Here is a 26,700-nt window from a genome sequence, read left to right on the forward strand (position 1 = left end):
GTGACGAAGCATGGCGCGCGTCGATGTGCGGCGGACGTCGGCGTCGACGCGTTAGGTCTAGGCTGGTCGACGCCCGTCGACGCGACGCGCGAGCGAGGGAGTGTTTTACAGATTACTACGATCACGAGATGGCGATCTTATCCATGAGCGAACCGTGCATCTTCTCCAGTTTCATGAGCTGATCGTACACGTTCAAGATTTTATTCGTGTTGATCTCGAGCACCAACCCCCCGACGATTGTCTCGTCGAGCACGGTGTACGCCTTCGGAGAGTTGAAAATCAAATCCAATTCGCACACGTTCTCGAACACCCGATCGAGGGTTTCGACGTAGACTTGAATCAGATCCAGCATCGCCAGCTCGCTCTCGCTTCGATCGCTCAGGATGCAAAAGTACAGCGTCGCGAAGTGTCTGTACACCAGCTTCGTGTCCGGGCCGAACGTCTTCTCGTCGTCCACGAACGAGCACAGGTGATCCGGTCGCCCCGTCACGAGCTTGTACACCGTCTGACACAGCTCCGTCTGTTTATCCACCCCGAGCTGTTCGTAAAATCTACACAATCGCACCATGGCGTGGTTATTCACCACGATGAACGCCTTGATCATCGTCCTCGTCGTCCGACAACACCAATGGATTGACCACCCAAATCAACGCAGTGAATGAATGATTCGTTTCGTTTCGTTTCGTTTCGTTCGCCGACGCGAGGTTCGCGCCGCGATCGTCGGACCCCGCGCGGCGCCGCGATCCGTCCTCGATCACCGCCACCGTCGCGCCCCCGTCCGACCGCGCGTCGGCGCGTCGGCGTGTCGCGCCCGCGCGCGATCGACGCGACGCGACGCGCGAAACACCGAAAAACCGAAAAACCGAAAAACCGAAAAATCGAAAAACCGAAACCGAAAACGAACCTCGACCGCGACGATCTCGAGGGCGTCCGGGGTTCCGTCAAAACCCTACATACTGTTTCCCCACACGACACAAAAACCGGTCGGTCGGACACCCATGCGCGTCGCCCGGCGTCGTCGCGCGACGCCGCAAACCCGCACGCCGCGCGCGATGTCGAGCGACGAGGAAGAAGCGCCGGCGCCGGCGATGGAACACGGCGAGGAGGCGCGTCGACGACGACGCGCGCGAGCGATCGACGCGCGCGCGGAAGCGCGAGAACCGCGCGCGCGGGCGAACGACGGGCGCGGGACGAGGGCGCGCGCGCGATCGGGGGCGAGGCGGACGACGCGCGACGACGGAGAAAGAGGGACGGGACGGGAGAGGGCGACCGGACGACGACGACGACGCGAACGATGGGATCGCGATGATGGGGACTGACGGCGCGCGACGCGCGAATCGAGCAGGTTTCGGCGCCGGAGCCGACGGCGAGCGCGGGGGACGTGGAGGTGCGTTTGAAGGCGACGCGCGCGCGAGGGGCGGGGAGGGGGACGAAATCACGGCGCGATCGATGAGACTGACGACGATGCGCGCGCGGTGGTGGATGTTTGGGTTCACAGTTGAAGACGACGCCGTTTGATCCGCGATTCCCGCAGACGAACCAAGCGAAGCACTGCTACACGAGGTACAACGAGTTTCACAAGTGCCAAGCCGAAAACGGCGAGGGCGCGGAAGAGTGCGAACCGTTGGCCAAGTTTTATCGCTCCATCTGTCCGACAGAGTGGACCGAGAAATGGAACGAGGAAAGAGAGGAAGGCACGTGGCCGGGGCGCTATTAGGAGGACTCGTGTGTGTGTAAATGTACGACGCGACGCGCTTTGGAAGCGCGCCAAGTCCGCGTCTTTTAGAAATCTAACCATGTAACGGCTGACACATTTCTGTTTGCGAAGCTAATGCGAACGGCGACGACGACTGTTTAAGCGCTACGCGTCGTCGTCGCGCTATGATCTAGCTATTTTCGAGCCCACTCCCCGCTCAGCATCCAACCGAACTGCACGACGACGCGATCCCACGCCGAACTCGGGCCGTCCAGCGCCGGTCGAACGTCCAGATGCATCGCCACGGGCGCGTTCCCACCGTACGGCACGGCGTTATAAAAATCAATCACGTATCGAACCTCGGTTCCGCATCTATCGACGATCCAATCGTGACGATCGAACGGCAGTTTGTATCCTAAAAAATTCAGAAACTGCGCCTTGGGGCTGTAATCCTTCGGCCGTCCTCGAAATTTCAACAGCTTGGGATCGGGGCACCGTTCGCAGTGTCGCCTCTCCCAGGCCATGACGTGCGCCCAGGCCTTTTCGTTCACCGCGTTGTGTATCTTTACCACGTGTTCCATGTCGTTCGCGCTCGGTTTCCACCCCTTGCGCTTCATGGCGTTGTAAAACATCTCTTCGCTCGGGTACCGCCACGTCGCCTCCTCGCGCTGATGTTTCGGCAGCTCCGTGCGCGGGCTGATCGGGATCGAGCTCGACTCGCGCGCGTCGCGCAGCGCTCGCGAGCGATCGCGCGCGAGCCACGTCCACGGCCGCGTCCAGCGCCGCGCGGGCGTCGACGTCGTCGCGTCCCCGTCGAGGCCGCGCGGGATGTTGTTCGGCGACGACGCGCTCGACGCCTCGGACGCGCCGTCGACGGGAGAGAGATCGCGCGCGAGCTTAGCGAAGAGCGTCGTCACCTTGGGGTCGTTCATGGCGCGCTCTCGCGCGCGCGACGCGCACTGCGGCGAGGCGCGCGAACGCTCGGGACGGCGACGGCTTCGCGCGCCGCGCTACGCTACGTTTCCATTCTAAATCATCGAGCTCGACGCCGCGCGCACGGCGGCGTCGGCCTGGTACCAAACTAAATCATCCGAACTCTCATCGTCGCTCGCGTCGTCTCGGTCGTCGCTCGCGTCGCCGTTCACGACGACGCGAACGCGCCGGCGCTCGACGCGCGCGCGCTTCGCCGGCGCGAATCCCGGCTTGGGCGCGTATCCCTCCACCTCGTCCGTCGTCGCGCGCGCCTCGACGAAGAAAAACGCCCTCAATCCCGCGCTCTGCGGCGGATTTAACGTCGCCATCACCGGCACGAACGCCCGCACCGCTCGTCTCGACACCGCGTCCGCCGTCTCTTCGCGTTCGTCCTCGCGCGTCGTCGTCGTCTCCGCGTACGCCACCCCTCGCAGATCCATCTCGTACGCCTCCCTCGTCCGCGTCGCCGTCGTTCCCAGCGTCATCACCACCCTTCGCGGTCGCAATCGTTCGAACGCGCGCGCGTCGAACGCTCGCGCGAGCGCCCTTCTCGTCTCTCGCGCGCGTCGTCGCCGCGTTCGCTCGCCGCGCGTCCTCGCCCGCGTCCCGCGCGCGCGTCCCTCGTTTCGCCGTCTTCGTCGCGCGACGCCGACGGCGCGCGAATTGAACGCATCGTCGTCGTCGCGCGCGCCGTCGTCGTCGCGCGCGTCGTCGTCGCGCGCGTCGTCGTCGTCGGTCGTTTCGTCGTCGTTCGGCGCCGGTTCGCGCGCGCAGTCCCTGGCGTAGAGCGCGAACGCGAACGCCGCGCGCGCGGCTCTGGCGATGACGAACGCGTCGCGCTCGCGGTGCGCGTCGCGCCGGAGCGCGAGCATGCGTGTGACGCGCGCGAAGAAGGCGAATCGCCGCGTCAGTCCACGACGCGTCATGCCGAGCCCGACGCGGACGCCGACGACGAGCGCGGCGACGTTCACGCGCGCGCTGCGCGGAAGCGCGAGCGATCGACGTCGCGCGCGCGCGCGGCGCGCGCTCGCGGCGACGCGCGGCGCGCGCGCGGCGGACGCGGGCGCGGCGAGGGGGACGATCGCGCGTCGCGCGCGGGGCGTCGCGCGCGCGGACGCGCGATCGCTCGGCGGACGCGATGGCGCGGACGCGCGGCGTCGAGACGCGAGGCGTCGCGCGACGAGCGAGGAGAGCGAGGACGACGACGTGGATTGGGCGCGGGAGGTGGACGCGGGGGACGGCGACGGCGAATTCGTCGTCGAGGCGTTCGATACGAGGGACGATCTGGCGCGGGCGCTGTGCCTGGAGGTCGAGGAAAACGCGCGGGGGTGCTTGCAGGAGCGAGGGGCGTTCACGATGGCGGTGCCGGGAGGGAGCGTGGCGAAGGCCCTGCGCGGGCTGCGCGAGGCGGAGGGATTGGATTGGGACAGGGTGCACGTGTTCTTCGTCAACGAGCGACCGGGGGAGCAAAAGTGCGCGAAATTGGCCAAGGAGACGTGGACGGAGGCGTGTGGGATTCCTGATGCGAACGTGCACTGCGTGATGGCGAGCGATGACGTGGAAGCGTGCGCGGCGGATTACGAAAAGCAAATGCGGTCGCTCGACGAAAACCAAATGCCGATCGACGAGGAGAACGGAATGCCGGTGTTTGATTTGATCTTGCTCGGAATGGGGGCGGATGGACACGTGGGGAGTATTTATCCGAACTCTGCCGCGGCGAACGACGAGACCGGGGCGTGTGTGCTCGGAGTGGACATGCCGGGGAAGCGGACGGTGACGATGAGCATGGCGCTCATCAACACCGCCGATCGCGTCGTGCTCGCGGCGACTGGGAGTGAGAAGGCTGAGACCGTGCGAGCGGCGCTCGAGGACGAACTCGAGTGGGGGGAAATTCCGGGCTCCATGGTGGACGCGTTCTCGACGATTTGGTTCCTCGATCTCGCGGCGGCGTCCAAGTTGAGCGCCTACGAGGACATGGACATGGACACGGACGACGACGAATGACGCGCGCGTCGACGACAGGCGACGACAAGGAACGTATTTTTATCGATCAAAGTTTGATAGTAATACGAGAAAATTTTCCCATGAGGTGGTGCATTAGATTGAGTTTGAAATTACATTTCAATGCGTACAACAAAAGACAACTTTCGAGCGCCGCTCGAGTCGCGCAATCACCAGTCTCCGCTTCCGATGGGCTGCTGCACGCCCTGCGCCGCGCGCATCATCTGCACCGCGCGTTCTCGAAGCTGCGCGACGTCCCAATCGAGATCGGTGATTTTATGCTCGTAGATGAAGCCCTTGGAATCGAGCTTGTACTCGGAGATTCCGTCGAACCTCGCCTCGTCGGCGCCGATGGAGCCGACGAGTCTCACCTTGCCGCGAACGCTCCAGCGCACGCGGATCGTTCGAAGGCCCGACGAACCCAAAGGGGACCAAATGCGAGACACCTCCATCGTGCTCTGCGAAAACAACACGGCGGCGATGATACGAATGATCTTGAACACTCGTTTGTACTCGGACATGTTCGTCGCCATGACGCCGTTTCGTCCCTCTCTTCCCGGCCCCGCGAACGTCATCGTCTCGTCCAACAGCCCGATATCGTCCCTGTAGATCGTCCATCGAGGCTCTTTGGTCAACAAATACGGGTAGTCCTCGCGAAGGACTCGAATCGCCTCCCCAGACTGCGCGTAAAAATCGTCGTCCTTGCTCGAGCTCGGGCCGTCCTCGTCGCGTCCGCCCGACGGTCCCTTCGATTCCGTCGAATCCACGATCGCGGGCGTCGTGGACACGCTGTAATCTGTCCCACCCTCCACCGCGACGCATCGCAGCGCGCGCGCGCGCGTCGTCGTCGTCGTCGTCGTCGCCCTACTCCCCGTCGCGTTCGACCTATCCCGTTCGAATCCCCCCTCGCTCGTCTCGCTCGGCGCCTCGATCTTCACCGTCACTCGCACCGCGCGCCCTCCGCCCCTGCACGCCGGACACGCCGTCACTCCCGTGTATCCACACGACCCGCATCCCTCGCCGTCGCCGCTCCATCGCGTGCACGAGCACGCCGTTCGTCCGCTCCCCTCGCACTTCGGGCACGCCTCGTCCGCGTCGTCCCCGTCACTCGTCATCCGCGCGTACGCGCACAGGATCGCCCCGCACGTCGCCGCCTGCTCCGCCCACCACACCGCGTCGCCCGCGTGCGGCATCGCGCGCGTCCGCGTCGTCCCGCGCGCGCGCGTCGTCGTCGTCGTCGTCGTCGTCGTCGTCGCGCGGTCCGCAATCACCGCGCGTTCGACCGCGCCCCGCGCGCGCGACGCGCGACGACGCGTCGCGGCGACGCGCGCCGTCGTCGCGCGCGCGCCGTCGTCGCGCGCGGTCGACCGCGCGGGCGCGATCGCGCGCGCGACCGCGCGCGCCATCGCAGATCCCCCGCGATTCGCCGCGACGTCGAGTGCCGACGGTCGACGCGACGACGGCTCGATCGCGCGATCGCGCGATCGCGACTCGATCGACGACGCGCGTTTCGACGCGCGCGCGCGATCGACGCCGCGAGGTTCGCGCGCGACCGCGCCGATCGATCGGCGTCGACGCGACGACGGCTCGATCGCGCGATCGCGCGATCGCGACTCGATCGACGACGCGCGTTTCGACGCGCGCGCGCGATCGACGCCGCGAGGTTCGCGCGCGACCGCGCCGATCGATCGGCGTCGACGCGACGACGGCTCGATCGCGCGATCGCGCGATCGCGACTCGATCGACGACGCGCGCTTCGACGCGCGCGCGCGATCGACGCCGCGAGGTTCGCGCGCGACCGCGCCGATCGATCGGCGTCGGCCGCGGTCGCGCGCGCGACTCGCGCGACGCGCGCGCGAGACGCGCGCGCGGTGGACGATCGCGACGCGGGCGTCGACGCGACGGACGCGCGGTCGACGATCGATCGGCGCGCGCGACGGGCGCGAGGGAGGCGCGCGCGACGCGGGAGGCGCGCGCGGCGGTGCGGGTTCGGAGAGACGCGCGCGGCGGACGGACGCGCGGGGGCGCGGCGGAGGCGCGGAGACGACCGAGGCGCGGTGAGGGAGTCGAGGGGATGCGCGCGCGAGCGATGGTGGGGGTCGAGGGGGGCGCGCGCGGGCGCGCGCGGGCGGTGGGACGCGAAAGAGGGAGGGACGGCGGGCGACGGCGACGCGCGGCGACGACGAGACGCGCCTCGGTCGTGGATTCCGACGCGGAGAGGGCGGGGAAGGATAAGGCGACGAAGGGATCGAAAATGGTGACGAGCGTGGCGGAGGAGGAGGAGGATGGATTGGAGCACGTGTACGAGAAATCGCGGTGGTTTGAGATTCGGGACGTGGTTCGCCCGACGCAGGTGGCGCTGGGGTGGGATTGGACGTTTTATAAGCTCGCGAATTTTAAAGACGCCGACAGCGCCAAGGCGTACATGGCTCGGAAACCGATTCCGTACGTTAAATACCGAGGGTTGCGGTACGTGGTGGATCATCATCACACGCTCGCCGCGCTGAACCTGGCGGGTTGGGACATCGACGTTTACATGGAAGAGATTTTTGAGTACGACGACGACATCGGGGACGACAGGTTTTGGGGTAACATGGAGGGTAAAGGTTGGAGCTTCTGTTGGGATTCGGATTACTCTCGCTTGTCGCACGAATCTATCCCGAAATCGTTTGAACTGCAGGCGTTTAGAAACGACATCTTTCGCTCGCTCGGGGGGTTCTGCCGGAAAGCCAAGCTCCTCAAGCGCGGCAAGATGCTCGAAGAAAAATTATTTTTCGAGTTCCAGTGGGGATACTTTTTCTGGCTCCATAGAAACGACGCTTACGCGCTCTGGCCGTCGTCACAACTGCAACGCGGTTTTGACCGTCTGCTCGCTATGATTGAGCAAACGGACGACAGCGAATACATCGGCGAGGGACATCTTGAGGCGAGTCGTGACGTCGCAGACATGATCTTTCTCTCGGACAAAGTTTTGCAACCGCTTTACGAAGTGCTCGTTGAGTACGTCGCGCCCCTGGCGTACGCGTACGCCACCTTGCCCGACGACGCGCGCGTCGTCCACGGTTTGAGAAAGAGATTCGGCCGCGAGACTCTTCCCGGTTCCGTCATCACCGGCCAGTTTGACTTCTTAACCGAGCGTCAAAATTTCACCATGCCCGAGGATGGGAAGAAGGACAAGTCTAAGGATGGAAAATCGAGCTCGAGCTCGAAGAAGAAGGACTAAAAGAACGCCGCCCACCACCCGCCCTCCCCACTAGCCGACGCGCTGCCTGACGTGCGAGCTGTAATACGCACCAAACACCACGCTTACAATACGCGAGCGCGCATGGTACACACCGCGTCGCGCGCTCCGCTCGCGCTACGACTGGCGTCCCCGCGCAGCGTCAGGGACGGGGACGTTGTCCGCCGAGTCGCCAGCGCCGCGCCCGCTCGCGACGATCTACCGCAGACCTCGCGCGCGTCCAACGCGTGCTCCACGCTCATCGCTATCGCGCTCACCGCCTCGGCGCCAGCGTGGGCTTTCGACGGCGACGCCGCTGGGGCGTTCTCCTCCAGAGGTTGCGTCGGGTGCCACGCCGCGGGCGGCAACGTCGTCGCCGCGTCGGCCACGCTCTTCGCTCGTGATCTCGAACGCAACGGTGTGGCGACCAAAGAAGATATTTCGAACTTGATAGAGCGAGGGAAAGGGAAGATGCCGGGGTACGGGGAGTCGTGCGCGCCCAAGGGCGCGTGCACGTTCGGCGCGCGTTTGGACGCCGAGGAAATCGACGCATTGGCGACGTACGTCCTCGATCGCGCCGCGGTCGATTGGAAGTGAAACGAAATTGGATTGTTAGTTTTCATCGTCGCCGAGCTTTGTATTTCAATTATAACTGTACAGGACATCTTGTCGAACGCTCGGCTCACCGCGTTGCGAGCGCTTCCGACGCCCCGCACGCCTCTCGAAGCGTCTCCACTAAGTGCATCATCTCCTCAGCGTCGCACATAAAATTCACGCGCTCGTCATTGCCCGAACCATCGCCTAAGACCCACGATATGTGAAACGCCGGCTCGCGTCTATCTCCGTTGGCCGACGCGCTCACGACGTAATCCGCCCGACACGCGTGCGATTTCAACCGTTTCACCGCGCTCGACCGCGCGTGTCTTCGCAATTCCCGCTCTAACTCTCCTCTAATTTTCTCATATGCAGCTGCGACGCGCTGCGCGTTGGTTTTCGACGTTCCAGCGTCCCGCTCGAGCGTCGACGCGACGTCGCCGCCGTCAAAGCCTCGTCTCGCCGCCTCCACGAACGTCACGGACACCCCCGCCACGGCGTCGCGCGCCTCGAGCGTCGACAATACCTCTCCAGCGTCTTCCACCGTCGTCTTTGACGTGAGCGCGCTCGAGACGTGCGAGAGGACGGCGTTTAACGCGTTCGCATCGCACCGGTCGATGGATTCCAGTCGTTTTCGTACGCTCGCCTGCGCGCGTGAGAGCGATCGAGGTCGTCAGTCAGTGACGTGCGAAGCGCGATGAAACGCGACGTCGAGTCGAAATCGAATTTCAGGTCGAACGCGCGTTTCGTCGCACCCCGAGGTCCATGGCGTTGAGTTGTGCGGTGCGAGACGCCGCGCGCGCAGATTTTAATTTTTACTCGAACCACACTACAATCGCTACTTTGAGCTAAACCGCTCGAACCGCGACATCGTCGTTGGCGTGAAATGTTGCGATCCAACCATGCTTGAGCACGACGCATTCGTGCCCGAAGAGATGCGCATTCTTTCTCGCGGATGTGGCGAACGCGCGCCGAAACGCCGGCGCGTCCTCGACTGCGCTCAAGAAGACTTTGTTGTGCCCGATGCAGAACGGTACGCGCGTGCCACCTTGTGCGAGGTACTGTCCAAGCCCACTGATGCATCCGGGCCAATCGGGATTGAAACAGTCGTCCAAGATAATGACGCCGTGAGCGTGTGAGCACGACTCGGCAAGGCGTAAATCAGCGAGCGTGCACTCAGCCGTGTGAGAACCATCGACGCTAAACATGCGCACATCGATCGCGTCGGCACCATCGCCAACAACATCGCTCGGTTTTAAATCTGTCGAATTTCCCTGGATCACCTTGATGAAACTCGGCACGCCGTTTTCGTCCGTCGGCGTCCAACCGTCGACGTCGGCGCAAAACTTTCGGCAATTCTTTGTAAATTTACGCAAGTTCCCTCGTCCGCTTTCATCGACGTTAAAGTCTTGCTCCTCGAAGCAATCAATCGCTATGCACCTTTCTTCCTCGCGCCTGCGTAGCGCCGTCAGAGCTAAAAACGACCGTCCATGATAGACGCCAATTTCGCACAACGCCGTCCTCTCCGCTGTCCCCAAACCGAACGCGTCCTGCTGCACCCTGTCGATAGTCTCGTACGCCTCCACGCATCCCAGCTCAAAGAACCCGCTCACAGACGTCAACGCTTCCATCACCCGGCGCGTTCGCTCGCTCGCCGCGCTCGCGCACGACGCAGCGTGTTCGTTTCGTCGTCGCTCGGCGGCTGAACGAACTTTCGTGTCGTCGAACGACGACGACGCCCGCGCGGTGGCGGTGCGCGCGCGCGCCGAGACGACGCGCGGGCACGATGACATTTAAATTATGAATCGACACGACCGCTTGTTGAGAACTTTGTTGAGTTATTACAACGACTCGCGTTGTGCGGCGAAGGACGCCGGCGTTGAGAAAACGCCGAGACGCGTCGCGGCTTGACGCTAGCGATAGATAGACCGTGGGAAAATCTCTACTCGAAGAACGGGATTCTTCGTGGTAATGAGTGAAAGTTTATTGTTTCATTCGCGCCATCGCCCGTGATGCTCGCGAATGGGGTGGCTCGCGCGTCGTCGCGACGACGTTTACAACTTCGGAATGAAGGAGTTCGTCGGCGTGCACTCGCGCATGAAAACCATGGCGGCGCCGAGGTGCATGGCGCTCAGAGCGCGGCCCCAGGGCTGAACCATTTGCGGCGCCAAAGAAGTGGCGACGATGAGAAGCTCGAGGCACAAGAACAACGCGGCGCGTCGGGTGGAGTAGCCAGAGATGTAGCCCAAGGCGACGCACGTGCTGACGACGTGGTGCAGCGGGTGGAAGATCAAGCCGGCGACCGGGCCGAGGACGCCCGGACCGGTCATGCCGGCGGCGGTGAACTTGGCCATGGACGAGCCTTGCATCATGAGGAAGCTCATCATCAAGCCCGGAACAGCGATCGCGAGCTTGCGAAGCGCGGCGGCTTGCTTGGAAGAAAAGTAGCCGCGCGCCTTGCGCGTCGTGAGCAACAAAAGAATGGCGTTCGAGTACTTGAACGCCATGGCGTTGCGAATGAACACATCGCGAACGCCGTGCGAAGAGCCGGCGATCATGGTGTTACCGCATAAGAATAAGCTCATAGCGGTGAAGAGCGCCGGAATGTCACTGTTCGACCCGATGCCCAAGATGGCGCCGAAACCGATGAGAAACTGCACGAAGCTCCAGTGCGCGCCGAACCACGCGGCGCCGACGGGCGCCAACGGCCCGGACGCTCCCTTCAACCCGAGCGACTTAAACATCGCCGCCGTGCCTCGTCCACCGAGCTCCGGCACGCCCGCGTACGCGATCGACGTCGCCGCACCGTACGCCCCGAGTCGTTCCAAAAACGTCTTCAACCCGCTCACCGACGTCAGCATCGTCGCCGTCGCCTTCGCGTTTCCGAGCACGTTCAAATTCACGAGCGTCGTCAACGGATTCCCGATCTTCGGCAAACTCGGAAGTTTAGACTTCGGGCTCGAGCGCGTGCTTCGCGCCGACTTCTTCGAGCTCGATCTCTTCGAAGGCGCGCGTCGCGCGCCCGCCATGGTCGCTTCTCTCGTCGTTGAATTAATTCCCACGCGCGAATGTCAATTCGCCTCCTGAGGTCGCGCTCGCGCGTGTCCCGCGCTCGACCGCGCGTGAACCGCGCTTCGTGCGTTCGCGCGTGAAGCGCGTTCGTTCTCTCGCTTCGATGCTTCGATGCGTCGGTGGTCCTCGACGCGTCGTTCGCGAACGTTCGTCACGCGCGCGTCACGAAGTGTCGCGCCGCGCAACCGTCGCTTCGCGCGCGTGTCGCGTCGCGTCGCGTCGCGTCGCGTCGCGATCGTTCCCCTCTCGACGCGTACTCTACGCGTTTTATCGCCATCGCGCACATTTTCCACACGTCCCCAAAGTGCGCGCGCCAGCGCATCGGTCGAGGGGAACGAGCGCTGACGGCGCGAGTCACCGAATGTCCGAACCATCGCGCGTGATCACCGGTCGTGACTCAAAAAGAGTCATAATTCAATAAAATACGGTACGCGACGCATTGAGAGTCACAAAAACCCTAAACGACCGAAACGTCGATCGGCGTCGACCGACGCGCCGCGCCGCGCGTCGATCGACGCGCGACGACGGCGCGAGATCGCGACGCGACGCGATGGCGTACGCGGGCTACGCCCCGGGACACCGCGTCGTCGAGCGCACGCCGCTCGAGCGCGCGCTCCGCGCGATCGCGCGCCCGGAGACGCTCGATCTGCTCGAGCGACTGAGCAAGAACGTCGCGCGCGCGCCGAGCGAGGCCAAGTATCGAAAGTTGAAGCGCGCGAACGCGACGATCGGGCGAGAGATATTCGACGACGAGCGCGCGATGCGGGCGATGATGACCATGGGGTGGATCGCGGAGACGATCGAGGGGTCGGAGTGCCTGACGCTGCCGAGAGGGACGACGACGACGATGCGAGAGGTGCGCGCGATGGACGAGGCGCGGACGGCGCTGCGACGAAGGCTGGAGGAGGAGATGCGGGCGAAGATACGAGCGAGAGCGATGGCGAATGATCCGCGGAGAGCGGCGCTGAGGGAGGCGGTGGAGGCGGATCGAGCGGAACGCGCGGTGAGGGAACCGGTGACGACGGGGTCGCGCGCCGCGGCGCGAGGGACGGGGACGACGGTGACGGCGAAGGAGGTCGGCGCGTCGGGAAGCTCGGGGTGCTGAGGATAATGCGCTATTACGCGACGGCGCGATGTGAGCGGACGAGACGCGGACGCACCCGCTCGCTCGCTCGCTCGCGCGCGCGCTCGTCGCGTAATAGTCGCGCCGCGGCGCGCGTTCCGCGCGTTCGATTGGAACGGTCGCGCGCGATCTCGCGAGGAATTCGTTCGCATCGTCGCCGTGCGAAAACCATGGCTTCGACGATGACGACCACGACACAGTCCTCGCGACTCGCGCGCTCGTCGTGACGCCAAGTCGAGTAACCGTCGAGCGTCTCCGCGCTCGACGTTCGTCTTCGCCGATAACCGCCGAACAATCGACGCGAACGCTCGCGTAAGATTTATCACATCATTCATTTCACGCGCCATCATTCTTTGTACGTTGTTATACACTACACTCATTCATACGCGAACGCTCGCCTCGCCGCCGTCTCGTCTCGCGCCCGCCGCACTTTGTCCCTCGCGCGTTCGCCGTCATGCCCATCATCGACGTCGCCATCGGCCCGTTGATCCAAATGGCCGAGGCCGCGTCGCTCGGCATGCCGTTTGAGGTCTGGAAGACCCGCATGGGTCGTAAGCGCGACGAGAGCACGCTCCGCGCGTTCGCAAACATTTACCGCGAGGGCGGCCCTAGCGCTTTTTGGCGCGGAACGCAGGCGAAAATGGTGGAAAGCGCGACGAAAGGGGCGATATTGATGTACGCGAAGGAAGGCATAAACGATGGGTTACTCGCGAGCGGATGGACGCCCGGAGCGGCGGGCGTGGCGGCGGGCGCGGGTGGTGGGATCGCGCAGGTGAGCGTCATGGCGCCGACGACGTACTTGGTCACGGGCGCGGTGAACTCGCCCGGCATGTCGACGATGGAGCGGATACGGACGACGTACGCGCGGGGAGGGATCGGAGGATTTTATCCAGGCGGTGTCGCCATCGCGTTCCGGCAAGCGACGAATTGGGCGTCGAGACAAGGATTCACAGAGATCGTTCGCGAAAAGGCGCGAACGGCGATTTACGGCGACGCCGAGGGCGCGAAATTGACCAAGTGGGAAGAAGTCGGGTGCGGGATCGTCGGTGGGACGTTGGCGTCGTGGAATCATCCGTTTGAAGTCGCGCGGATCGAGGCGCAGAGTCGTGGGAACGCCGGAATTCCCACCGGGAACATGGTGAGCGTGATGCGCGACATCGTCAAGGAGAGCGGCGTCGGCGGTTTGTTTCGCGGCATCGTTCCTCGCATCGGATTGGGAATTTGGCAGACGCTCTTCATGGTGACCGGGGCAAAGATGGTGAAGGAGACTTTGAAAGAGAACGGGTATCTCGAGAACGCCGGTTCGGGCGGGCATTAATCAATACGATCTTTTCGTCAGTCTTTGTTGAGCGCGACTCCTTTCTAATCCTCCGAAACATCACATCTCGTCGCGTCGTTCAAGATGTCAATCCGCGCCGTGCTCGCGTCACTCAACGATCCGCGCGATCGTCGATGCGTGCGCATCGTCTGCGTCGCGTTAATCGCGTTCGAACTCGCGTTGTGCGCGGTAATCATCGCCAAAGTTGCCTACACAGAAATCGATTGGATCGCGTACATGGAGGAAGTGCACGGCTATGCGCGAGGCGAGCGCGATTACACCAAACTGAAAGGTGGCACTGGACCTTTGGTATACCCAGCTGGGTTCGTGTACGCGTACAAGGCGCTGTATGATTTGGTGGGTGGGCTTGAACGCGGGACGAGCGCGCGCGGCGTGGCGACGGCGCAAGTCGTCTTCGCGTTAGTGTACGCCGCGCATCAAGCGCTGGTGTTCTCGATGTACGCGATGTGTGAAATTATACCACCGTGGGCGTACGCATTGTTGTGCCTGTCGAAGCGCGTACACAGTATTTTTGTGCTTAGAATGTTCAACGACGGCGTCGCGATGGCGTTGGCGTATGGCGCGACGACGTTGTTTCAACGCAAAAGGTGGATCGCGGGGAGCGTGGTGTTTTCTCTCGGAGTGTCGGTGAAGATGAACGTATTATTGATGCTTCCTGGGTTATTGGTACTGCTGGTAGGAGGTACGAGCGCGGGAACGGCCATCGGAGCTGTCGCGGCGATTGTGGGGACGCAAATCGCGCTCGGCGCGCCGTTTCTTGCGACGTATCCTCGCGAGTATCTAAGCCGCGCGTTCGAGCTCGGTCGCGTGTTCACGCACAAGTGGAGCGTCAACTTCAAGTTTGTGTCGGAAGACATTTTTGTGTCGAAGTCATTCGCAAAATACCTACTTCTTGCGCACTTGGTCTGCTTGTTTGTCTTCGCGCACCGACGGTGGTGCGCACGCGAAGGGGGATTTTTCTTCAATTTCGTGCGAGATTTCTTCAAACGCTTGCTCCTGAGGAACGTTGATGGCGTGCAATCGACGTTTACCCCCGCGCACGTCGCGCTGGTGCTGGCGCAGAGTAACTTGATCGGCATCGTTTTTGCGCGTTCGTTGCATTATCAATTTTATTCGTGGTACTTTCACACTATACCCCTGTTGCTTTGGTCCAACCCACGAGTGCCGGTGGGGGCTAAGCTCGCAATCATGGGTGCGATAGAGTGGTGTTGGAACGTCTACCCGTCCACGCCGACGTCGAGTAAGATTTTCGTCGTCATTCACCTCGGTGTTCTGGCAGTTGCTTACGCCGCGCCGACGGCGTCGAGACGTGGCAAACAAAAGAGCGCGTAGTGTGAGTAGTGTGTAATAGCCTAGCTTAGAGCCCACAATTGTACAAAATGATAGATATATATACAAAGCAGGTACTAAATCTGAATCCCGAAGAAACGATCCCAAAACGTCGCCGTTCGCGTGACGTAGAAGCTTCGTCCCGACGGCGACGTCAAAGGTCCTTCGTAATCCACGGAGTCCGTCATCTCGCCGTAGCCTTTACCCGCGCCAGCCATGACGCGATCATCGTCGTATTCTTCTAGTAAGCCCGCTTCTTTGAGTTTATCTTGAAGCTCCGACCGTCTGGCCTCCATGGTGAGCACCAAGTCGCCCAACGCGCGCGTGCGCTGACGATCAATTTGACGCAGCCTAGCCACCGCCTCGGCTTGCTGTTGTGCCTGTTGCAGCACGCTTCGCGTCTGTTCGATGAGTTCAAACTGCCCCTCGTCGTTTAATTCCTTAATCTCGACATTAATCGACACCGGTCGCTCGCCAATCAAATCAAACTCGTTTTCGCGTTGCTGCAACAAGCGCCGCACCGCCTGCAATTCTCGCTCCTTTTCTTGATGCTGCGCGTGCAAGTCCTGCATTTTCTGCGTCAACTCCTTCACGCGCGTGATCAAAACACCATTCTGATGCTCCACACTCCCAGGAAGCGCACCCCCGGTCTGCTCTACCGTCTGTCCCTGCAGCGCCGCCTTGCGCACCGCGCTCAAAGATTTCGCCGTCTCTCGCAATATATTCTCCGTCACCTCCCGCTTCATCGTCTCTCGCACCAGCGTCGCCTGCGTCTCAAACAACCTCTTCTCATTCGTCTCCACCTTTTCCTCCAAATTCATCTCCTCGTACCGCTTCAACGGCGTCCTCGACCGCGCGCTCGCGCTCGTCGCCGGCGTCCTCGTCGCCGTCTCTCCGTTCCCGCGCTCTCCGAGCGTCGTCAACCGTCCGTTCGTCGCCTCCGGCGCCGGCACCGGTCGCGATCCGATCGCTCGCGGCCGATTCGCGGCGCCATCGACGACGCGTTTCGTCACCGTTCGCACCGGGATCTCGTCCACGGTTTGAATCGTCTTCACCGTGCGCGTCACCGTGCGCGTCACCGTCGTCCCGTCCGCGAGCGTCTCGGTGTTTTCGTTCGTTTCGCGCGCTTTCGCGTCGCCCTCGCCCATGGCGGTCGTCGCGCCGTCGCGCGCGCGCGTGTGACGTCGTCGCCGCGAATCGAATCGGGGTGTCGGGCGCGCCGAACCCTAAACCCTAACTAAACGCGCGACACTAATCGACGCGTCGTTCGATTCGCGCGAACGACGCGATGGCGACGAAAGCGCGCGCGGTCGGTGCGTGAGAGCGCGCGAGGGCGCGCGCGAGCGTCGACGCGACGCCTCGACGACGACGACGACGACGCGGAAGCGCGCGGTCGATGAGATTCGTGACGATTGATTGATTTCTTCGTGACGCGACGCTTCCATCGGGACGCGACGCCTCGACGACGACGACGACGACGACTGACGAGCGATGGATTGGACGCGAGCGCAGCGGCGACGAAGGCGAGCCTGGACGCGTTCGAGACGATCGACGTCGAGCGACACGCCGTCGGGGACGATGACGTGAGCTTCGACTTGGCGTATTGCGGTATATGCCACACCGACCTGCACTTCGCGATGAACGACTTGGGGAACACGCGGTATCCGATCGTTCCGGGACACGAGCTCATCGGAACGGTGACGGAGGTTGGTAAAAATGCGGCGTCGAGAGGTTTCGCGATCGGGGACGTCGTCGGCGTGGGATGCATCGTGGATTCGTGCTTGGCTTGTAAATACTGCGCCTCGAACGAAGAACAATATTGCGAAGCGGGCATGACGATGACGTACGGCGGCGAAACGAAGCATGGGCGAGCCGGCCCGAACGGTCAAATCACCGTCGGTGGGTACAGTACCAAGCACGTCGTCGACTCAAGATTCGCGATTAAGATTCCCAAGGGCGTGGATGACCTCGCTGCGTGCGCGCCCCTTATGTGCGCCGGTATCACGCTGTTTGATCCCATCAAGGCGTTCGGCGTGCGAGAGGGCATGCGAGTCGGCGTCGCGGGTATCGGTGGATTGGGTCAAATGGGGATTAAAATCGCCGCCGCGCTCGGCGCCGAGGTCACCGCGATTTCTCGCACGAACGCCAAGGAGGCCAAGGCCAAAGCCGCCGGCGCGAAGCACTTCATCGCGTCGTCGGACGCCGAGGCGATGAAGAACGCCGCGGGCTCGCTTGACTTGATTCTTGACACCGTCTCCGCTAGCCACGACAGCGAACCGTACGCGGCCATGCTCGATAAGAAGGGCACACTGTGCTTGCTTGGGTTACAAACGGCGCCCGTCGCGGTGAACGCGACGCAGTTTGTCTTCAACCGCATCGCCGTCACCGGATCGTTGATCGGTGGCATCAAAAATACACAAGAGATGATCGATTTTTGCGTCGAGAAGAAGCTGTATCCGGAAATCAAAATTATCGACGCGAAGGAAATTCCCGAAGCGCTCAAGAACTTGAACGACGGTAACGACGCGGGCGTTCGATACGTCATCGACTGCAAGACAATCAAGTAGATGCGCGGATCTCTTTTATTTTTCAATCTTACGAAATTCTTTACTACAGCTCTGCATTTCAATTTCAAATCATTCGCGCTAAGACGAAGAATCCTCCGCCGTGACGCCTGACATCACCGTCGCTTCTCTTTCCAATCTCTCTAAAAGTCGAATCTTGTCCGCATATTTCCAATACGGATTGGCGTCGAGCGTGTTCACCGCCATCTTCGACATTTCGCGCAAGACGTTGTCTTTGTCGATGTCGGAGACGACGGCTTCGAGCGAGGCGCGTTCGGCGAGGAAGTTATCGCGGAAAGGAGACAAACCCGCGCGCTTACGCATCAAACGTTCGTAATCGCGCTGCTGCGCTCTCGCCTCCACCGCTTCCTTCTTCAAAAACTCAAACTCTTCCTCGCTCTCCACCTCGGCGGCTTGCATCAGCCACTCCTTGTTCGCTTCGACGTACTCTTCGTCGCTCTGCGCTCGTTCTTGGCTCCCAAGGCGTGGCGTTTCGATGATATGCGCAACATCGAGGTTTTCGTGGAACAAAAGCAAACTCTTACGATCGAACTCTTGCCTGTCATAATCGTAAGTCTTGTTCTCGGCTTGAAGCTGACGCGCGACGCGAATGCGCTCGGTGAGCGCCTGTTGAATCTTCGCGTCTTGCGCGTCGCCTCTCTTCTCGCGACGACGCGTCGACGGCGCAGCGCGTCTACGCTGTGCGATACCCATTCCCATGGCGCCATCCTTGCTACGTCGCGACGACGTGGATGCTAAAAGCGATGGATCAAACTTCAAATCATCCACCGAGCCGCCGTCGGTGCGTCGCTTGTAGCGAGGCACGAAAAATTTAACATTTTCTCGCCCCGCGGCGACGCGTTCGGCACGCCGCGCTTCAGACATCTCCCGCGCCTTTGCCTTCTGATCCATTAACTTTTCTGCTCGAATCTTGCGACGATTTGCAATCTCCGCCTCTCGCCTCTCCAACGCCTCCGCCGCCGCCTCCGCGTCCAACGGTTCGCCGTCGTCGCCGACGAGCGACGTCAAATTCTCAATCACTTTTCGCGACTTTCGCCTCGGCGTCGGTGACATCTCCTCAACTTCCCCTTCTTGCGGTTTCTTTGCCGCTAATCGCAACACCAACGCCCCCGGCGCGCCGTCCAGCGCCCCCAACTCGCCCTCGCTCGCCGCCGCGATCGCCTTCTCCGCGTGTTCCGCCCTCACGAAGCGCACCAGCCCGCCCGGCCACGGCCCCTCGGGATTCAGCGCTTTCGCCGATAATATCGGTCCATACTTTCTAAACGTCCGCTTCAGCATGTCCTCGTCCACGCCCGGCGGCATGTTTTTCACGTAGACGTTCGCCGCGTCCCGAGGCGACGGTTCGAGCCTCGCTCGCGTCTGCGCCGTCCGTCGTCGCGTCCGCCGTTTCGCCGTCTCCGCGTCCCGCGCCGTCGCGTCGTCACCCTCGTCATCGTTCGTCGCTCGCGTCGTCGTCGCGTTCGCGTCCTCGCCCGCGTCGTCGTCGTCGTCGCCGTTCGTCGTCGTCGTCGACAGAAACCTAAGCGCGATCGCGCGCCCGCTCGCGCGCGTCGCGCTCGCGCTCGCGCGATGCGACGCCTCGTCGGCGAAGCGCGCGCGCGTCAGCGCCTCCGCGAGCGCGCCGCGGGCGAGCGCGCGAAGCCGCATCGCGCGCCGCGCGTCGCGATCTGCGCCGCGTCACATCGCGCCGCGTCATCGTCATGACGCTCGCGCGGCGCGCACCGCGCGTCTCGGTCGCCCTCGCGCGCGACGAGGGACGATCGCGACGACGCGCGCCCGAGCGCGCCCGAGCGCGTCGCGGCGCGCGCGCGCGGGCGAAGGAATCGAGCGGAGACTTCATCACGGACGTCGTCGGGAAGATTTTCGGCGCCGACGCGCTCGCGGACCCCGAACCGTTCGGACTGAAGCGCATGAACAAGGACGAGTGGCCCGATCAGTGGCCCGCGGAGACGACGGCGTCGGCGGCGGCGCTGGCGAGCGACGAGGGGGAGGTGAGGGAGATTCGACCGGCGCTGAAGCAGACGCAGTTGGAAAAGTTGGCGCTCGGGTGCGCGTACGACGCGAGGACGCACGGGTGGTCGGCGCGCGCGTTTCACACGCAACTCGACGGTCAGGGCGCGGCCGTGTTGGTCGGGAAGACGGCGGACGGGGAGACGTTCGGAGGATATAATCCGATCGGTTGGTTGGGATACGGCGAAGCGCGCGACGCCATCTCGGCGTTTTTGTACGTGCTCGATCGAAAAACGGGTAAAGCCGTCAAGCTGCCCAAGACGGGCGGGAGCGGCATGGCGATCATCGATGAGGATGGGAAAGGGCCGCAGTGGGGGCCGGACGGGTTGAAGATTTCGCTCGAGGGACGAAGCGCGAGGTCGCGGTTGGGGACGTATTACGAAACCATGCCAGACGGCGGCGACTGCATGTTCGCGAACACCAAGCGCGGATCACCCGTGGAACTCACCGAGCTTCGCGTCTACGTGTCCTTAGAGGACACCGAGATCGCGAAAAATTACCAGCCGAACGCGTTGCAGTGGCAAAAGGGGGAACTGGAAGAGATTCGATCGAACGACGACGACCCAAACCACATGGACGGGTTCTTCGGCAAACTCTTCGGCAAGAAAAAGTAATATGTATTAGCGGCAGCTTTTAATCGATGTTGTACAACGCGTGCGCGCAAATAATATCGATTCGTCAATCTATTGCCCCTCCGGCATGGCGTCCGGCGGATTCTCCGCGAGCTCGCGCTCGAACGCCTCGAGCGCTTCCTCGTCTTCGCGTTTCAGCCGCATCCCTCTGTGCCCGCCCGGATACCGTCCCTCCACGAACGCCTTCGCCGCCGTCAGGCTCATCCGCATCTTAAACATCACGTACGCCACCGCCACCGACGGCGCCTTCGACCGCCCGCTCATGCAATACACCAACACTCTCATCGGATAAGACTCGTACGCCCTCGCCGACCGCGCGTGCAGCGCCTGCAAGCGCTCGCACGCGTGTCTAAAATCCAACCCCCTCTCCGGCGGTTCCCTCGCGTTCAGCGTCACCACGCTCAAATACTTCCCACTGCAGCACGGCGTGCAGCTCGGCACCGCGTTTATCACCGTTCGCACCCCCGCCGCGAGCAGCGCGCGTTCGCTCGACGTGTGCTCGAACGCGCCCACCAGCATGAACCTCTCGATCACCTCCACCACCGTCGTCGACTGCGCGCGCGCCCGAGCGCCGCCGTCCCGCGTCGTCGCTCGTCCGCGCGCGTCGCGGGACGCCTCCGCGTCGCGCGCGCGCACGTGCCCGCACTCCGCGCACGTCGTCCCGCGCGCGTGGTAGTGCTCGCACGTCTCGCAGCGCTCGTCCGCGAGCGCCTCGTCGCTCGCGCGCTTGGGCATCGCGCGCGCGGCGACGGCGACGCGATCGGCGTTCGATCGCGATCGCGTCGCGAGCCGACGCTTCGCGCGCGCGGCGCACTGGCGACGAATCGACGAATCGCCGCGCGTCGTCGTCGCGTCGCCGGACACGACGGCGCGCGCGCGAACGCCGAGCGACGACGCGCGAGACCGCGACGCGCGGCGATTCGTCGATTCGCGCGACGCGCCGGATCGCGCGACGCGCCGGATCGCGCGAGAGGACGCGAGAGGACGCGAGAGGACGCGCTTCGACGAGTCGGCACCGATGCCGCGATCGCGCGCGACGACGCGCGACGACGACGACGCGTGCGATGCGAACGGCGACGATCCGTGCGCGATGGGGGCGCTGTTGCTCCTGGGGGCGCGCGACGCCGCGCGCGAGGGACGCGGGCGCGCGGCGGGGGCGCGGCGGGAGCGACGCGGCGAAGGGACGCGCGAGGGAGCGAGGGACGACGATGGATCGGTAAAAATAAAAATCAACGAAAGCGCGCTGAAGATGAGGCTTGGGATCAAGAATGCGGATCATCGGCGGTTGATTTATAGGTGGACGAACGCGCTGATTCGCGCGGTGGGGTTGAAGGTGCCGACGGGATTGGGGGCGATTGTTTTGCATAACGCGAAGAACAAGCGGGAGAAATTCGATAAATTTTTGTTGCATTACTACGGGAAGGAGTCGTTTTCGCCGGGGACGTATTGGTACTCGAACGCGAACGCGCTGGCATTTTTTAGCGAAATATTTTACGTCGCGACGAATGGACGCGTGCGGTGCAACGACGACGACATCATGCAAATCTTTTCGAAATCCGATCCAAACAGGCAGGCGAGCACGTGGGTGACGTCGTCTGCTACGTTGGAGCGCTTTGGAATCACTCGCATGGAAGTTTTGGCGATTTATTGCGGTGAACCTCGCTTTGAGAACGGTTGGCCGAAGGGGCAACCGCTTCGCGTGCAGCCACCAAAAATCGTGGTGACTCAGCGCGATGGCTCGGTCACCGATAAATCTGACTTGACAAATGTGAAGACAAATACCGCTCTCGTCGACCCAGGGCGGGTGGCGCTCAAGCGCGAAAGATCGAAAAAGCACGTCGTCTCCGTGGTTGGTGTCGACCCGCGAGTCACCTCGTTGGGTTGGAAGCGACAGGCGGTGGAATCGGGACACGCGATGCAGAGGACGACGCTGCTGGAGCGTCAAGCGATTGAACTTTGCAAGCACATCGAGCCGAGCGAAGAAAACTCACCAATAATGATTATGCCTCTGATTTACGATCAGATTTTACGAGGCACAAAGTGCTGCGGACCGCGATCCCGACCTTGCGAGAGAAACAAATTTAACAAACACTACGGTAAACTTCTGTCTACCGACGTCTTCTTGCCTGAAGACGTCGGTGTCGCGCTGAAAATCAAAGACTCCGCGGTTGAAGTGCAAGAGCTTTTCAGGAAGTTCACCAACGCTTTCCTCAAGCTTAAAGTTGCCATGGCGGATTTGGACGAAGTGAGCGCTACGCGAGACTCAGTATCGACCACGTTAAACGGTGTACTCTCGGTCTTAAATACCGTGGCCGATACGAAAAGGAAAAGTGAACTCGAAGCCATCATCACCGAGCAACGAGCTCACTTTCATGGGCTCGAGTCGGAAGTCGCGCGCTTGAATAAAATTGTGGACAGCGTTCGCGTTGAGTTCGACAAGTCGGAGTCCGCGGCGCGTCAGCCCTATTTGGATATCGTACGTCGTTGCTACGAGCTCGGTAGTTTGGTGCAAGATCGAATGCAAAAGAGTATCAACGCAACTCTTGACTCGTGCATGACTGATATTGCCGCGTGCGAGATCAAGCAAGTTGGAGCCGACACCGACGAGCTGAACGCACTGTTTGTAAAACGCGATTCGTTGAAAAGTCTCAACGACACTTTGCGCGACTGCAAGGCGTGCTTTGCTTTCTCGCTCAATACGTTGGACCAACGCTGGGAACAGTTTAAACCGATGCGCTTGTGAACTGTACTTTTCGTTGAGTCGCATTGTATTAATATCACCACTAATTTTCGTTGCGTGTACGAAAGATGATCGGTAGCTAGTTACAAGAAATCTATTTCAAGCCATGAAGGTTATGAGGCTAAGCCATGAGACCCGCTAAAAACGCTTTGCGACGCGCTTCACACTCGCGCGGCGAAGGTCGATAGTACTTGAGCATACCGTCCCAGGGTACGGCTTTCAAACCCGCGCGCTTGCATATCATTCCTCGCACACGCTCCGCAAACTCGATGCTTGTTTCATCCTCACGTTTTCTCTGTGGCTCCATGTACCATACATCCGCGACGACGGCCCAAGAGCTCATGAGTGTGCACAAGTGCCTGGAAAAGCTCTGTCGCCGCGAGTTCCAAAACGCATCGACGAAAATGTTGTTGTACTTTATCGCCACCGGCACGACGTCCACGCCGAGATCAAACGCCCCTCGCTTGAACATCACGCAATATTTGTTGTTCACGCACGTGCCCTCGGGGAAAATCAACAGCGGCAACCGCGACTTCTCCGCCACGTGCTGCTTGAGTCTCGTCGCCACTGTGTTGCGGTCTTTGATATCAGTGCGGTTGAACTCGATGCAATCTATCGCATTCATCGCCGTTCTCTGTAACAGCCCCACCCATCCTTTATGCTTCTGCTGTATCACCGCGAACGGTGAGACTTGCGTCATCACTAAGTAATCGATCATCGACGTGTGGTTACTGACGTACACCATCCCTCCCATGTGTCCTCTTCGCGACGGTCTCGGCCCGTGATACTTGATCACTCCCGTCCACGAAACCACAAACGCCGCCGCATACAGCTCCACGCACTTTCTCTCGAATCCCCACCGTCTCGGTGTGCAGTAGTGCGAAAACATAAACGCCAACGCGAACGCCGCGCTCGCGCTCAAAATGAACCCCAGTCGCAACGGAAACAAGACAAAGTGTCGAATCACCCATCCGCACCACCACAGCGGCAGCAGATAAAAGTTAAAATTCCAATTCGCCTCCGCGGACTCTTGAAAGCATCGATTGAAGCTGTCATCGATCATCGCCGCGCACGCGTCTTGCAATATGCCGGAGCAGTCCAACAACCTCGCGAGCGTCGCCGCGTCCTCGGGCGTCGACGTTCGCGACGCCGTCGCGCGTCTTTCCAGCTCGATTCCGGGCGTCACGCGCTGAACCTCTTCGCGCTCGAGCTCACCGTCGCCGAAGCTGTCGAACGGGGCGAAGGACAGCGAGCGCGCGCCCATGGATGGTCTCTTCGCCACCTCGGGCGTGGACGCGCGATCGCTCTCGCGCGCGTCGTCGTCGTCGCCGTCGACGCGCGGCATCGCTCGCGTCGACGCGTCGTCTCGAGACGCGTCGGTTTGCGCTCTGGGCGGACGCGCGTGCGACATCGCGCGCGCGAGTGCGGACGACGGCGCGGGTCCCGCATCCTCCCCTCGAGCGCGCGGGGCGCGCCGGGCGCGGCGTCGAGCGTCGGTCGGTTTGATTTTAAAACTCGTGGCTATGACGTAGATTAGGTAAATACGACGTTACTTTTTACTCTCGCGCATCATTTGCACGAAATCCGCGAAGCAGCGATCGGAATCGTGCGGACCCGGAGACGCCTCGGGGTGGTACTGAATCGTCATCGCGCGCTGCTCGGGCCAAACCATGCCGGCGCACGTGCCGTCGTTGAGGTTGACGTGGGAGACTTGAACGCCCGCGGGCAAGGACTTGGGGTCCACGGCGAAGTTGTGGTTCTGAGAAGAAATCTCAACCGCATCGTCGGGGCCGCGAACGGGGTGGTTACCGCCGTGGTGACCGAATTTGAGCTTAAACGTGGACCCGCCGAAGGCTTGGCCGAGGACTTGGTGGCCCATGCAAATGCCAAAGACGGGAAGCTTACCGAGGATTTGCTTGGCGTTCTCCACCGCGTACGGCACCGCGCTGGGATCGCCCGGACCGTTGGAGAACAAAATTCCATCCGGGTTCATCGCCATCACCTTATCCGCCGGGTAAGACGCCGGAACGATGGTGAGCTTGCACCCGAAAGAAGCTAAGCGGCGCAAAATGTTGTGCTTGACGCCGAAGTCGTACACCACGACGTTGAACGAATCCTTGTTCGCCTTGGCTTCGTTACTGAATTCCCACTCCGCTGTGGTTTCCTTCCACTCGTACGGTTCCTTGCACGTCACTTCGCTGATCAAATCCTTCCCGACGATATTATACGCCTTCGCCTTTGCGACGAGTTCGGCGTCGCTCAACGAGGCATCCGTCGTGAGCACGCCATTTAAGCAACCAGTTTCCCGCAATCGACGCGTGATCTCACGAGTATCGATATCGGTGATCCCAATCACCCCTTGTTCTTCCAAATACGTCCCCAAATCCTTCACGCTGCGGTAGTTCGACACGTTCAGCGACAAGTTTCTCACCAGCATCGCGCCCATGTGCACCTGCTTGCTCTCCATGTCGCCCTCGTTGATGCCGACGTTGCCGATGTGCGGGCACGTGAACAACACGAACTGCCCCGCGTACGACGGATCGGTGAGAATTTCCTGATACCTAAAATTTCATCAAACGCGCGATGCGTCGTCGGCGTCAGTCAGACGATCGATCGAAGTCCGCGAAGCGCGCGCGCGAGATTTCAAAAACCGTCGGCGATCCGCCCCTCGCCCGCGCGCGCTTCCGACTCAACCATCCCTCTCCGCGCCTCGCGCCCTCGCGACGCGCGCGAACGACGTGACGTACCCACTGAGCGAGGTGTTAAACACCACCTCACCGACCTGCGTCGCCTTGGCGCCGAACGACCGCCCGTTCCACACGCTCCCATCCTCCAAAACCAAGCGGCAGTCGCGCTCTTCCCACGGCTTTTTCGCCGTCGCGCTCGCGCGCGCGACCGCGGCGCGTCGCGCGGCGCTTCGACGCGTCGGGAGCGAGCGCGCGGGCGTCGCGCGCGTCAGCGGGGTGGGCTTCGAGCTCAGCATCGCGTTCGCGCGGGCGCCGCGATGTGAAGCCCCAGCGCGAAGCCGCCATTCGAATCGCGCGTCCGCGCGTGTGTTTCATGGCTTACTTTGATCGCTCAATGCGCTGTTTTCGCGCACGAGTCTGTCATAAATATGTAAATTCGGACATTAGGGTATGTGAGATTATGTGAGATGATGAAAAAGATCGATCTGGGGACGCCACCTCGTCGCGCGCGCCGCCTCAAATCATCGCGCGCCATGCTCGCGCCGTCCAGCGCCGCGGCGCGAACGACGCCGCGCGCGCGCTCGACGACGCACTCGGTGACGCGCTCGAACCAGCTCCGAATCGCGACCGGCCGAAAAGCGCGCGCGACGACGGTTCGAGCGACGTTTTTCGATCGATTGAAGAAATCCACCGACGACGA

At 62.0% G+C, this 26,700-nt stretch overlaps 20 protein-coding genes across 20 annotated transcripts; 10 read left to right on the forward strand and 10 right to left on the reverse strand.

Annotated features, from left to right (window-relative positions):
• Positions 1-89: 89 nt before the first annotated feature.
• Positions 90-795, reverse strand: OSTLU_28054 (predicted protein). Its single transcript, XM_001421955.1, has one exon. It carries the CDS (start codon positions 602-604, stop codon positions 122-124), a length of 483 nt encoding a protein of 160 aa, XP_001421992.1. The 5' UTR covers positions 605-795; the 3' UTR covers positions 90-121.
• A 700-nt stretch (positions 796-1,495) lies between these two features.
• Positions 1,496-1,717, forward strand: OSTLU_37791 (predicted protein; the record flags this gene model as incomplete). Its single annotated transcript, XM_001421824.1, has 1 exon — positions 1,496-1,717. A coding segment is annotated over one exon (222 nt), but the record flags the coding sequence as incomplete, so codon positions are not given.
• A 218-nt stretch (positions 1,718-1,935) lies between these two features.
• On the reverse strand, positions 1,936-2,361 carry OSTLU_10461 (predicted protein; the record flags this gene model as incomplete). The annotated part of the gene is made up of 1 exon (XM_001421956.1): positions 1,936-2,361. A coding segment is annotated over one exon (426 nt), but the record flags the coding sequence as incomplete, so codon positions are not given.
• Positions 2,362-3,806: 1,445 nt separating this feature from the next.
• Positions 3,807-4,755, forward strand: OSTLU_28057 (predicted protein; the record flags this gene model as incomplete). The annotated part of the gene is made up of 2 exons (XM_001421825.1): positions 3,807-3,824; positions 3,860-4,755. 2 exons carry the CDS (start codon positions 3,807-3,809, stop codon positions 4,670-4,672), a joined length of 831 nt encoding a protein of 276 aa, XP_001421862.1. The 3' UTR covers positions 4,673-4,755.
• A 3-nt stretch (positions 4,756-4,758) lies between these two features.
• On the reverse strand, positions 4,759-6,108 carry OSTLU_28058 (predicted protein). The gene has a single exon (XM_001421957.1). The coding sequence runs from the start codon at positions 5,860-5,862 to the stop codon at positions 4,840-4,842; it is 1,023 nt and encodes a 340-aa protein (XP_001421994.1). The 5' UTR covers positions 5,863-6,108; the 3' UTR covers positions 4,759-4,839.
• Positions 6,109-6,869: 761 nt separating this feature from the next.
• OSTLU_93854 (predicted protein) lies at positions 6,870-7,892 on the forward strand (the record flags this gene model as incomplete). The annotated part of the gene is made up of 1 exon (XM_001421826.1): positions 6,870-7,892. A coding segment is annotated over one exon (1,023 nt), but the record flags the coding sequence as incomplete, so codon positions are not given.
• Positions 7,893-8,288: 396 nt separating this feature from the next.
• CYC4 (distinct from photosynthetic electron transfer catalyst, CYC6) lies at positions 8,289-8,480 on the forward strand (the record flags this gene model as incomplete). Its single annotated transcript, XM_001421827.1, has 1 exon — positions 8,289-8,480. A coding segment is annotated over one exon (192 nt), but the record flags the coding sequence as incomplete, so codon positions are not given.
• Positions 8,481-8,571: 91 nt separating this feature from the next.
• On the reverse strand, positions 8,572-9,250 carry OSTLU_28061 (predicted protein; the record flags this gene model as incomplete). The annotated part of the gene is made up of 2 exons (XM_001421958.1): positions 8,572-9,129; positions 9,239-9,250. 2 exons carry the CDS (start codon positions 9,248-9,250, stop codon positions 8,572-8,574), a joined length of 570 nt encoding a protein of 189 aa, XP_001421995.1.
• Positions 9,251-9,331: 81 nt separating this feature from the next.
• OSTLU_93856 (predicted protein) lies at positions 9,332-10,021 on the reverse strand (the record flags this gene model as incomplete). The annotated part of the gene is made up of 1 exon (XM_001421959.1): positions 9,332-10,021. A coding segment is annotated over one exon (690 nt), but the record flags the coding sequence as incomplete, so codon positions are not given.
• A 276-nt stretch (positions 10,022-10,297) lies between these two features.
• OSTLU_28063 (predicted protein) lies at positions 10,298-11,724 on the reverse strand. The gene has a single exon (XM_001421960.1). The coding sequence runs from the start codon at positions 11,510-11,512 to the stop codon at positions 10,538-10,540; it is 975 nt and encodes a 324-aa protein (XP_001421997.1). The 5' UTR covers positions 11,513-11,724; the 3' UTR covers positions 10,298-10,537.
• A 381-nt stretch (positions 11,725-12,105) lies between these two features.
• Positions 12,106-12,660, forward strand: OSTLU_28064 (predicted protein; the record flags this gene model as incomplete). The annotated part of the gene is made up of 1 exon (XM_001421828.1): positions 12,106-12,660. One exon carries the CDS (start codon positions 12,106-12,108, stop codon positions 12,658-12,660), a length of 555 nt encoding a protein of 184 aa, XP_001421865.1.
• A 472-nt stretch (positions 12,661-13,132) lies between these two features.
• OSTLU_37703 (MC family transporter) lies at positions 13,133-13,996 on the forward strand (the record flags this gene model as incomplete). The annotated part of the gene is made up of 1 exon (XM_001421829.1): positions 13,133-13,996. The coding sequence occupies one exon, from the start codon at positions 13,133-13,135 to the stop codon at positions 13,994-13,996; it is 864 nt and encodes a 287-aa protein (XP_001421866.1).
• A 77-nt stretch (positions 13,997-14,073) lies between these two features.
• Positions 14,074-15,406, forward strand: OSTLU_47741 (predicted protein). Its single transcript, XM_001421830.1, has one exon. It carries the CDS (start codon positions 14,081-14,083, stop codon positions 15,347-15,349), a length of 1,269 nt encoding a protein of 422 aa, XP_001421867.1. The 5' UTR covers positions 14,074-14,080; the 3' UTR covers positions 15,350-15,406.
• Positions 15,407-15,640: 234 nt separating this feature from the next.
• On the forward strand, positions 15,641-17,913 carry OSTLU_13349 (predicted protein; the record flags this gene model as incomplete). Its single annotated transcript, XM_001421831.1, has 2 exons — positions 15,641-15,643; positions 16,891-17,913. 2 exons carry the CDS (start codon positions 15,641-15,643, stop codon positions 17,911-17,913), a joined length of 1,026 nt encoding a protein of 341 aa, XP_001421868.1.
• Positions 17,914-17,991: 78 nt separating this feature from the next.
• Positions 17,992-19,578, reverse strand: OSTLU_93859 (predicted protein; the record flags this gene model as incomplete). The annotated part of the gene is made up of 1 exon (XM_001421961.1): positions 17,992-19,578. One exon carries the CDS (start codon positions 19,576-19,578, stop codon positions 17,992-17,994), a length of 1,587 nt encoding a protein of 528 aa, XP_001421998.1.
• Positions 19,579-19,841: 263 nt separating this feature from the next.
• On the forward strand, positions 19,842-20,555 carry OSTLU_28070 (predicted protein; the record flags this gene model as incomplete). Its single annotated transcript, XM_001421832.1, has 1 exon — positions 19,842-20,555. One exon carries the CDS (start codon positions 19,842-19,844, stop codon positions 20,553-20,555), a length of 714 nt encoding a protein of 237 aa, XP_001421869.1.
• Positions 20,556-20,624: 69 nt separating this feature from the next.
• On the reverse strand, positions 20,625-21,092 carry OSTLU_28071 (predicted protein; the record flags this gene model as incomplete). Its single annotated transcript, XM_001421962.1, has 1 exon — positions 20,625-21,092. The coding sequence occupies one exon, from the start codon at positions 21,090-21,092 to the stop codon at positions 20,625-20,627; it is 468 nt and encodes a 155-aa protein (XP_001421999.1).
• Positions 21,093-21,444: 352 nt separating this feature from the next.
• Positions 21,445-23,326, forward strand: OSTLU_25663 (predicted protein). The gene has a single exon (XM_001421833.1). It carries the CDS (start codon positions 21,592-21,594, stop codon positions 23,314-23,316), a length of 1,725 nt encoding a protein of 574 aa, XP_001421870.1. The 5' UTR covers positions 21,445-21,591; the 3' UTR covers positions 23,317-23,326.
• A 95-nt stretch (positions 23,327-23,421) lies between these two features.
• OSTLU_51690 (predicted protein) lies at positions 23,422-24,577 on the reverse strand (the record flags this gene model as incomplete). The annotated part of the gene is made up of 1 exon (XM_001421963.1): positions 23,422-24,577. The coding sequence occupies one exon, from the start codon at positions 24,575-24,577 to the stop codon at positions 23,435-23,437; it is 1,143 nt and encodes a 380-aa protein (XP_001422000.1). The 3' UTR covers positions 23,422-23,434.
• A 257-nt stretch (positions 24,578-24,834) lies between these two features.
• On the reverse strand, positions 24,835-26,318 carry PYR1S (Carbamoyl-phosphate synthase S chain). Its single transcript, XM_001421964.1, has 2 exons — positions 26,061-26,318; positions 24,835-25,874 (listed from the first exon to the last, which is right to left on the reverse strand). The coding sequence occupies exons 1-2, from the start codon at positions 26,294-26,296 to the stop codon at positions 24,863-24,865; spliced, it is 1,248 nt and encodes a 415-aa protein (XP_001422001.1). The 5' UTR covers positions 26,297-26,318; the 3' UTR covers positions 24,835-24,862.
• Between the last annotated feature and the right edge of the window lie 382 nt (positions 26,319-26,700).

Source organism: Ostreococcus lucimarinus, chromosome 16, assembly GCF_000092065.1.
Source record: "Ostreococcus lucimarinus CCE9901 chromosome 16, complete sequence".
NCBI classification, from domain to species: domain Eukaryota; kingdom Viridiplantae; phylum Chlorophyta; class Mamiellophyceae; order Mamiellales; family Bathycoccaceae; genus Ostreococcus; species Ostreococcus sp. 'lucimarinus'.